The 11,117-nt window shown below is 43.0% G+C and overlaps 1 protein-coding gene across 8 annotated transcripts in view; it reads left to right on the plus strand.

Annotated features, from left to right (window-relative positions):
* Window positions 1-11,117, plus strand: part of ZMYND11 (zinc finger MYND-type containing 11) — a 56,432-nt gene extending 45,315 nt beyond the window's left edge. For 6 of the 8 annotated variants that reach the window (XM_054390214.1, XM_054390215.1, XM_054390217.1 and 3 more), the window contains 7 exons: window positions 331-408; window positions 966-1,084; window positions 1,915-2,122; window positions 3,569-3,637; window positions 5,019-5,291; window positions 6,222-6,407; window positions 10,759-11,117. In XM_054390214.1, the coding sequence (XP_054246189.1) occupies window positions 331-408; window positions 966-1,084; window positions 1,915-2,122; window positions 3,569-3,637; window positions 5,019-5,291; window positions 6,222-6,407; window positions 10,759-10,881 (1,056 nt within the window). In that variant the 3' untranslated portion in view covers window positions 10,882-11,117. The remainder of the gene's footprint in view (window positions 1-330; window positions 409-965; window positions 1,085-1,914; window positions 2,123-3,568; window positions 3,638-5,018; window positions 5,292-6,221; window positions 6,408-10,758) is intronic. The other 2 variants (XM_054390216.1, XM_054390219.1) reach the window with 2 other exon arrangements.

Consider the following 11,117-nt stretch of genomic DNA (forward strand, 5'->3'; position numbering starts at 1 on the left):
ATGCTTTTGCCATTTGTACAGCTGAATTACTTCTTTCAGAATATACTTTAAATATTTGGTGAATTTAAAGAACTACTCTTTGCATTTTAGCTGTGATAAATCATTAGGAATTTAATTTGTCTCCTCCCTCTGCCTTATTTCTCTAAAACATGAGTAATATCTGTCAGTTTGCCTCAGTTTCCCACCTCTAGTTTGCACAGGCAGAAGTAACTCCCCTAAATTAGCAAGCAGGGCCAAAATAATTTACTACTTAGGACAGAGATTCAGTGCTGAAGTCACAGAAATAAAGTGGATTTTTTACTTATGTAACTTTTTTTTTTTGTTTTTCAGCTGGATGAACTTCAGCTTTGCAAGAACTGTTTCTATTTGTCCAATGCACGACCCGACAACTGGTTCTGCTATCCCTGTGTATGTTGCTGACACAGATGTTGAGTTGTTTGTTTGTCTGTAGAAGCCTGCAGTGCTGGTGTCATTAATGCATTGAATGTGCCATTTCAGTAAGCTTGTTTCAAAAGCAGTTTTTAGACTCTGTGAGCCTAGATATTTTACATAAGTGAAATGTTGATTGAAGTTCAAAGCTGCACCAGTCTAGGTTATAAAACTTGGTCATCAGCCAGTTACAACAGTCTCACAAGAACATAAGGAGCTTACAGAAATTAAACTTTATTCCTAGATGAAGCTATAAAGACAAGTTTAACGCTGGGCTGGGTAAGGTCTGTTCCAGCGACTGTTACACCCTCTTCAGGCTTTGTATTTTTTTTATTTTTAACCAAGTAATACATGTAATGGGGAAATGTGTACTGTAAAATAAATAAAAGTAAAATAGCAATAGATGTAAACAGGAACCAGATTCTTAAGCTACTGGCACAGTATAATGATTCTATGATTCTATTACAGCAAAATATTTGTGGGAGATAGCAACAGAATACTTCATATCCAATAATAAATAGAACATTTTTTTCCAGATACCTAATCATGAGTTGGTTTGGGCCAAAATGAAAGGCTTTGGGTTTTGGCCAGCTAAAGTAATGCAGAAAGAGGACAATCAAGTTGATGTTCGCTTTTTTGGCCATCACCACCAAAGGTAACTTATTAATTCCATGTGCTGCTTTTTACAAATAACACAAGAATTTATCTCATCTAATATGCTGTAGATCCTGGCTCAGCTAGTTGCCAGCATTAGAAAGGCTGAGTACTTTGCCATAATTGTTTCAGAAAATTAAAAGCCCAGTCTAACACATTCATAGTTGTCAAATAGCTCAGAGATTCCCTTTCCACAGTTGCCACACAGATGTTTCTTAATGCCATGTTAATTAAAGAAGTCAAGTGAACTTCAACTGTTTCTTCCAATCAGTAGCAGCCTGCTAATCCTGCCCAAGGTGAAAGCTGGACAGAGATGTGCTCTTACCACCAGCCGTGTTGACTTTGTGCAGTTTTCTTTCCTAAGCAGGCACGTTGCAATTTTGGGTTTTGTAGCATAATATACAAGACAAATATTTCTATTTCACTGCTAGGACATTGACAGGGCTCCTACTGGGAGCCACTTTGCAATCTCAGAGAATAACTCTTTTACTTCCATCTCCAGGTTTTTTAGTGATTTGGGAGGATCGTAGTAGTATTGCTACCAGTGGGTGTACTGATTTATTTGGCTGATTGAGTTATATGCCTGTAATGTGAGGAGAAGAGACATTTGCAACTAATTCCTGGTTGTTGGGAAGGTGGTGTATTTTGGTGCATCCCAAAAGGGCCTAGGCAATTCCGTAACTGTTTCATGAAACTGTCTATTTCAATTGGGACAGTATATACTCATTTGCTGTGTGAACTGCCAAGATGTTCTAATAGTCATAAAGTGGATAAAGGCCAAGATCCTTCATCTGCTTTCGTTTCTGAATCTGTGTGTGCCGTATTCCACAGGGCCTGGATCCCCTCTGAAAACATTCAGGACATCACAGTTAACATCCATCGGCTGCACGTGAAGCGCAGCATGGGGTGGAAGAAGGCCTGCGATGAGCTGGAGCTGCACCAGCGCTTTCTTCGTGAGGGGAGGTTCTGGAAGTCAAAGAACGAGGATAAAGGGGAAGAGGAGGCAGAGTCCAGCATCTCTTCCACCAGCAACGAGCAGGTGAGTACCACTACAATGTCAGCAGCCAGGGCAAACTGTTAAACAGTACAGAGATGACATCTTTTTTATTAATCTACTGTTAAATTACCCTTGTGCTCTGTCTGCACTTCTGTGGTGACAGGAGGAGGATTCAAAGGCTTACTTCTCCTATGTTTTGTAGCTCAGGAATAGCAAGAATATAGTTTTCCTTTTTCCTCACTTTCTTGGATGACCTCTGGGAAGTTTGAAAGTGTCTGTCACCTACCACACCTTGATGAGACAGACCAAGATTTCTAAACTTAAATAGGAATGTTCAGGTTAAATGTCGTGCATGTCAGACAGGCTGCAGCACTGCCTCCTGGACTCCCATCGAGGAATAGCCTTTTCACAGCTGAGGCATCTTCACTCTGCACTGATCCCTGAGTAACACCATCCATGACATTTTCAGCAAGTCCAACTAAGTTAGGTGCAGATGTTGCACTTGAGGATCATGTGACCAGCAACTGATTAAAGTAATTAATATTTCTGCAAAACAAGAAAAAACTATATTGCTTTAACAAAAGTGAAAAGTCCAAGGGGCCAAGATACAAAACTTTTCATTCTCATATGGAAATTCCCTTCTCACAACTGAACCTTGCCTGTCATTCCTTGTCCAAGAGGCTGTTACATATTCACTCTTACTGACTTAACAGGGAAATTTTTTTAGCTTGCAGTGTACTTCTTTGTGTTTTTGGCAGCCTTTTTCCTGGCAACATCTTCTTTCCTCATTTACAAACACTATCCAGTCTCTAAGTCTGCTTTTTTTTTAACCTCCTCCTTTGCCCTTTTGTCAAGCAGTCTATCATCCGGTTGTGGCTGAAACCTTTAAGCTTACAAAACTGTATGTTGCTGTAAGCTATAGCAACATGCTTTTAGTTTTTTGGTAGCCTGATTTGCTTAGCTAGCTCCTTTATTTCATGTTATGTATGCAGTGATATGCCAGCTTATGATGAAACAGAAAGACAGTCATGGCTAATACTTATGAAAGGTAACAGTGGCGTTTTCCCAGTTTTTCAAAGAGGTCAGTTGTAGGGTTTAAAGTCTCCATATTTTCTATCCAGCCCAACTGTTCATCCTTCCCTTACACCCATTTCACTGGTCTCCCAGATATAGGAGCATAAGAGCAGCCACCAGACTCAGTGCTCTGCAGTAGTCTGCAGTGTTCTGTCACTACCAATAGCTAGTACTGGATCCTTCAAAGGCAGAATTCTCAGCAAGTGCAGCAGTGGGATCTGCAGGGAGGATCTGTTATTACAGAGGCACTGTGGCAAGTTCATTCTGTGCACTTTCATTTAAGAGCAGTTTGTGCTAAATTAAGCAATTTCAGATATTCACAACCAAAAGGTCCATCAGTCGTGTTAACAGTGAGTGTTGCTCCTGTGAGCTGCTGTTTGGAATGACTCAGCATTCTTTGCTTCCTGTCCACAGCTGAAGGTTACTCAGGAACCAAGAGCAAAGAAAGGGCGACGTAACCAGAGCATGGAACTGAAGAAAGAAGTAAGTGACCTCACTTGCCATGTTTGTAGAAACTGCAAGCTACAGAAACTCTGACACTGCGAGAGACACTCCCTAATTTTCTGTCCAGCCCCTAGTATTCTGTGACTGTGATTATGCACAGTTCTGCTGAGAGGATTCAGGACTCCATTACAGAGGAAGGTTTGTGTATTTTAGCACCAGATTTATGTGGGATAGCCCTGGTGCCTGAAATACAGACACTGCCACTCCTAATATCAGGGCCCCTGCTGCCCCATCTGGTCTGACACTGTAGGAGGAACCTTCATTGATGGAGGCAGTTGCAGTTATGCTCCCTGAGACACCAACTACATTTGAATGCAAGATACACAGACTGCAGTTTAGGATGTCTCATCATTTTCTTGTGTTTTCTCACAAGCAAATGCTATAATTTGCTTCATATATTTATGTCTTAATGTTTGCCTTCTTAGCTCTGCTCTTAGGTCAGTGATCTAGAGGTCAGTCATGGGGGCCTATTAGAGAGTAATTGGTTGCAAAAGCAAATACACAGTCAGCCTTTTGACTGATGTAAGCAGTGCCCTATAAGTGTTACAAGGAATGTCTGCTTTGTCTGTACCCTGTTAAATGAGCTTTAAAAAAATCTAAGTTTAAAAAAACAACAAATAATGTTCATCTGTGTCTTCAGGTACTCAAATATCCCTTCAAGAGTTCCAAAGAGCAGGAGCAATCGATGCCATGGTGTAATAACACAAGCAGCTAGGTTCACTGCAGAGCTGTGATTTCTTTCTTGATAATTATGTAATTACAGAAAGTTTTTGTCACCATTCGGGTCTAGTTCTATGTTATTGGAAGCCAATGCTTAGATGCTCATTAGTCTTTCATCTTCAAAGCACGTTTGAAGTCCTAATCAATCTTTGCAGCAGTTCTATCAAATCAGTGGAATATTGCAGACTGCAGTGGAGCCTGTTGGGGCACAGTAAGCTCAGAGTTTGCCAAGGGAGTTCAGACACCTTTGCCATGCAGCTACAGTGTCTTCAGGAAGAATCGCAAGGGGAAAATCTACAGCAAACCTTTAGCAATCCCAAGGGATCAGCAGTGGTTTGGCACAGCCTTTGATGTTGATTTTGGGAAGCAAGGCTGGTGAGTGTGGCATACTGATGCCATACATGTGGTTCCTTCTGGAGGGCTCTTAGCTGCTGACTGCAGAAAAGCCTGGCCAGAGAGCCTACCACTGTCTTGCTGGTTCTCTTCAGGGGTCTCATGTCCCATTAACACTAAAGGTCTTCAGCAAACACCCTTCACATTCACATGCATTAGTCAGGTAACATTTTGTCTCCAGGGATCACTGCAAGTTAACTTCTTCTGTTTTGATATCTGGATTTGCAAGCTTGTTCTTTCTCTGTAGGAGCCAGAACCTGAAACCGAAGCAGTAAGTTCAAGCCAGGAAATTCCCACAATGCCTCAGCCCATTGAGAAGGTTTCAGTCTCAACTCAGACCAAGAAGTTAAGTGCCTCTTCTCCAAAAATGCTGCATCGGAGCACCCAGACCAGTAATGACGGAGTGTGTCAGAACATGTGCCATGACAAATACACCAAAATCTTTAATGACTTCAAGGACAGGATGAAAGCTGATCACAAAAGAGAAACAGAGAGAGTAGTGCGGGAGGCAGTGGAAAAGGTAACACTTACTGACCACCACCTGCACCCTGCTTTGAGAGTGTGGATTTTTTCCAGAGAGACCACCTAGACATAGTCTTCGGCATTGATTTTTAGACCATTTCTATACCAACAGAAAACTCCTGCTTTTTTTTGATTCTTGACCAGTGGAATCAGTTTGTGATGCACAAATGAATCTCATTGTTCATTCATGAGTACCCATGTCCAGAGCCTTTGTCTCCATGGTCAATAGTGTTGTAAACAGTGGCATTGTTTGAATGCTATTCATAAATAATTCTCATGCTGTCAATCTTCTGATCTGAACATTAAAGAGATTCGATGAAATTTGTTAGAATTTTCTTATCTAATGATAACCTATCTGAAATTCAGTATTTTGAGCCTGAGCTGGTCACCTTTGGCTGAAAGAGCAGGACAGTTTAGAGGATGATTTGTCTTAAGCTCCTTCCCTAAGACAAGATGAAATTTCCTTCTGAATGAAGGAACCTGGGGAGTTTAAGTGTTAATCCTGTAGGATTAAGACACCAAACTTCTAGATCACTGAGCAAGGACCCCACTGGTAGTGAATACTAAAAGATGCCTTTTCTTGAACTCAGGCATGTTCTATTCTGCATTTTCCTTTGTGCCCTTATACATAATTGCAGACTTGGACAAGATGAAGTCTTTGTCTAAGAAAAATCCATAAATTTGTAAACAGATCATCAACACAATGTGCATGGAACCTGTTTAGCTGTTGTAGATGCCTAACAGAACAGAAACCAGGAACGCTTTAATTGTGAACATTCCTTACGGGAAGGAGATAGCTCTTCGTGTTCCAAATAGGAGAAATCTCTAACTATGTGACCTCCACCCACATCAGTAATAGAGGTTTAAAGAAGATGCTTTTGCTGCTATAGCTGTCCACTGACTCGTGTTGCTGACTTTCTTATGGCAGCTGCGTGCAGAGATGGAAGAAGAGAAAAGGCAGGCTGTAAGTAAAGCTGTGGCCAATGCACAAGGAGAGATGGACAGAAAATGTAAGCAGGTAAAGGAGAAGTGCAAAGAAGAATTTTTAGAAGAAATTAAGAAGCTAGCAGGCCAGCACAAGCAACTGATTTCCCAGACCAAGAAGAAGCAGTGGGTAAGTCTAGAGTGTATTACAAAAGCATGTTTAAATATGTAATGCACACTGCAAGCCAGTTGAAGGTGATTCCTTCCTTGCTTTTAACTGCAGCACTGCTTTTTCACTGGTCTCACAAGTTTGAGGTTCTCTCCTTCATATTACTGCTTTCAGATTTTCTGAACATCCAAATTTAAACTTCAAGTTGTGATTACTTTCCACTGTAGTTACTGTTAACAGCATCATCTTCTTCTGTAAGATGTTACTATCAAAATATTTGTCACTAAATACAGCTTTACCCCATGCAAGGCAGGTGGTTCAGTGTATTCATGCTGCTTTGATCTCAAGGCTCCAGAAGGTACAATATCCTATGTGGATTCTCCTGCTAATAATGCTGGTAGTGATGTTGATTTGGTCTCTTCTTCTCCTAGCTTTTTCTGCAGCCCTTATGTATTTAAGACATGATTTCCTGAAATACATTTCTCTCCTTTGTTCAGTCTTTAAGCCCAAATCTGCAGCATTGCCTAGAAAAAACATGTTTGTATGTCCTTTAGAGAAGTGAAACAAGACCTCTAACTTACCATGATACGGCATGCTGCAACCTTTTCTCTGGTTTTGTGTGGTTTGTGTCTTGTGCTTTCTTTTCAAGCCAGAACTGTATCCTCCCACATACAGCACCTAACACTCAAGTGCTCTGATGCTGTGCTGCCAGCCTGGAACAGAGTTTGGTTGGAAACTGTTGTGCTGAGGAGCAGTGAGCCTGGCACATGTACAAATTTTGCCATTTCTTTCATAATTTTCATAGAACAGGGAAAAGAAGGCCGCTGGAATAGTCATCTGCTATATGGGGGGGGGGGGGGAAGGATGTTGCCAGGTTTTCTCCTTGCCTCCTCTTGAGCTTTGCACATGGCAGCTGCAGCTGAGCACGGGGACCTTGCCACAAGGCAGCACGGTGTAAGCACAGAGCCATGGCCGGTCACAGCCAGCCCTTGCAGCCCCCAGCTGCCATTTGCTGCCCACCTAAAGGGCTGTGTTCATCTTTGTTAGTCATGGTTAGGCAGATGAAGAGATGGTCCCTGCAGAGAGAGCTCTGCTCTCTAGAAGAGTGAGATAAATCCTGAGGTGGGACAACTGGCTGCTTACCATCACGGTTTCAAGCTTGGTGTTTTACGAGGAGAATCACTTCAGTGCCAGAGCTCTTGCAGAGTCTCCATTTCTGTTCCTAGTAGAGACTTTACAGTGGGTGTTAGGATAATACAGTGCTCAGGTCTCTGCCAGTTAGAAAATTCCTCCCTGTCTACCTGTCTCTGCAGACCAGAGAAGGTGTTTAGGCCTCTGTCTTGGTCAGGTCACTGTGTTTTATGAGTCACCAGCTGCTGGTGTCTGCAGGTGCTTTAGACTGTGGCACTTGAGAGGGTAATTGAATTGCTTTTGCCTACTATGGAACTATGTCATGTTAGCTCTCTTCTATCTGAAATTAGGAGTGTGCATGTGAAGTGTTGCCACCATTCAACTGAGAGGCAGTAACTCAGTAATAGTTAACTTGATTGTGAGTCTGGACTCTCAGCTGTAGCTGCTTTTTGGTGGTTTTGAATGCAGAATTTATGAAGGAGACTCCCCAGACTTAGCAGCTCCAATGTGGCTTTTTTTTTTAGCCTCATCAGAGAGCGCTGTGGCACCACATCTTCTGCTTATGTGTAGAGAACCTATTCCTGAGCAAGGCAGATAAAGCTGGAAGAATATTTGACAGCCTTGCCAGTTTCTCTGGCCCCAGAGCTAGCTGCCAATCACCACTTTAAAGGAAGGCATCATACAGGCAGCTGGTTTGCATGTGGTAGGAGAGGGAGGGTAAGGATAACCACCTTAGCATTCCAGCTGATGGATCTGCCTGCCAGGGCACAGCCTCAGGCGGCTGGAGTTGGTCCAATTGCACAGGGTCCAACTGCACAGCTCACCAGGGACTTTCCCTGGTGGTACTAATGGCAGTCCCTGGGGTGCAGTCCTGGTCCCGCTGTTACAATGATACCTCCTTACCACAATCTCATGTAATTAAGACACAGCTAAATGGGTTTGGGTGGCCTTGTCTTTTAGTTAGAAACTGAGACCTCTGTTTTTGCATAATGCAGATGCTTTGGTTTGGGAACACAGCTGCTATTATTCACATTATGTTTATCTTTTTCTCATACCTAAAAATAAAACCAGTCAGGATTTTGTGCTGGTGGCGTTCAGGCACAGGAGAGGATGCACTCCCTGCCCTCAGGAGCCTAACACGGTTAAGGAATGACATTTTATGTTGCTCTAACTGGTCACAGTCTCCCTTAGCTTAACCCAATTTCATGTTATACCTCCAGAACATTTGGATTTAGTACAGATACCTTAAGTAAACAGCAAATGAAAGGTAGAAGTGTAAAGGCAGGGGCAATGATTATGTAGCTTGATGGCTTTGAGGCTAAAGTGCCAGTCTTGACAATGTTTCTTTTCCAGTTTCTCCCTCAGTTCTGTTGGTGCATAGTTCATTTGTGTATGTAACGTATAACTCCCATCTCTATCAATTACGTTTACATGCATATTTATTCTAATTTGCAACAGGTTTTTTTTAAATGAATAGTCATTGTCTTTGGTGTTTACTGTGGTTAACAAAAACCTCAAGCGGCTGACAGTGCTTAGAAAGAGGAAAAGAAAAGAGGAGGCCTGAGGCCAGCTGGCATTTCACCTTCTCTGCCACATGTGCTGGTACCAGCTTAGATGACACAATTTTCCTTCTGGAAGCAGAAATTTTCATCCCACACGGCCAGCATATGTAAAGGGAAGTGCAGGACCCACTGATAGCTTGTCCTTCCCTGTCTTAGCTGGTTTTAGTCTCTCCAAGCAAGCAGATGTGAAGCTGGTCTCTGGGCTGTGACAGGGATGATCCTAATGGCTCCCACAGGCTACTGGGCAGCCAGCAACAGGAAAGAACAGGAAAACAGCCCTCCAGAGGACGCTTGTTTGCAGGCATTTCTACAAATAAGTTGGAAAAGCTAAATGGAGAGGTTCCCTTCTCCTGCAGCCAGGGCAGTCCCTTTATTGCTGATGTAAATAGTTACTGGTTTAGCCAAGGTAAATGTTGGCTTTCTCGGATCTGTCTTTTAGCAGTGTGTAGGATTGTTCAGTTCTTGTTTTGGTTTGGTTTGGTTTGGTTTGGTTTTAATTCTCTGTTTTAGTAGCAATGCTGTAGCTAGCCAGGACATTAAAATAAGTTGCATGTCATTCTGTTGTTTGGTAGCAGCCTGCACAAAATATGTGATAACACAGAGGGATTCCATTCCCACCATGCAGTGAGCATTGCAGACTAGATTCATACAGATCCTGTATTTGAGCAAAGCAAAAATCAGAAAGTCTGGGATCAGTAGGGCCTGGCTCACAAGGGGCCTGAGTGTACGTGGTTCCTTCAGCAGTAGTGCCATCCTCCTCCACAGGATTTGGTCAGAACAATAGTCAGTGCTTTAGCAACATTCCCTTAATGGGTATAAAGCCACCCAGAGTCAGGGCACATTGCCCATCTGGGTGCTCTTCCTGTTGACCACCCATAATGTTGACCAACATGTTGATTCCCTTTCCTGAGTTCCTCAGATGCCAGGGAGTTCTTTTCCAAGCAGCTGGTTCAGCAGCTGCCACAAAGGAAGGGGGTGTGGTGTGCTCCAGGGTAGTCTTGAAGGAAGAGGCACTTGTTTGCTCCTCTGGGTGGCACTGATGTGAGGGAATGCACAAGGCTGCAGCACTATCTGGCATTCAGCAAGCCCCGGTGAGGGCAGCCTGCTTGAAGACCTACCCTGCATGGGCTGTAACGAACCACCGGGTAAGAAATTATTCTTTTCTCCAGTTATGTTATTGTTGCAACTTTTGAGATTTTCCTAGCCTAAAAGGATCTTCCCCAGCAAGCCCTGGACAGGTCAGGTTTGTATAGAAACCTCAGAAACACCAACTCTCAAGCTTGTAAAGAACTTGTTCACACCAGCAGTGCCTGTGGATTCATCACAGGTTTTAATCACAGAGCATGGTGCTAGTGTACAAATGTGGGGTGAAAGATAATTCCTGCACTGTGTGGCTGAAAAATGGCCAGTCCACTGCACTGAGAGAGGAGCTAAGATAAGAGGTGATTTTTTTTTGTAGAAGCAATAATCCAGACTCTGGAAAATCTGAAAGCGGTGTGCAGATTTACTAAAGGATGCTCAGCAGTATGGAAAGTGCCCTCCTGCCACTGGGTTCTCCAAGCATAAATAGAAGTATCGCTCTGCATATGCTGCTGCATCACGAGCAGGAGAGAACCCTTATGCCTTGGTAAGGAGAGGGCCTGCGAGGGTGGTAATCTGGTCTCACTTGTTCTCCCCAGTGCTACAACTGTGAAGAGGAGGCCATGTACCACTGCTGCTGGAACACCTCCTACTGCTCCATCAAGTGTCAGCAGGAGCACTGGCACGCGGAACACAAACGTACCTGCCGCAGGAAAAGATGAGAGAGTGATTCCTGCCCTGGCAGAGCACCCTGATGATTGCTATTCTCAGACACAGCGGTTTTTGTTTCCAAGAAGCCAAAATTGTTTAGAATTTGCTTCCCATTTTGCACCAGCCTTTAAACACTTTTGGTAAAAGAAATTTTACATGGTGATTTTCATCTTCTGTTTAATGCTCCTCTGAAATTGTGTCAGCAAAATGAATCTAACATCAGTGGGAGTAGTTTGAGTAATTTTAA

The sequence above is a fragment of the Indicator indicator genome, chromosome 20 (assembly GCF_027791375.1).
Source record: "Indicator indicator isolate 239-I01 chromosome 20, UM_Iind_1.1, whole genome shotgun sequence".
Classification (NCBI taxonomy): Eukaryota; Metazoa; Chordata; class Aves; order Piciformes; family Indicatoridae; genus Indicator; species Indicator indicator.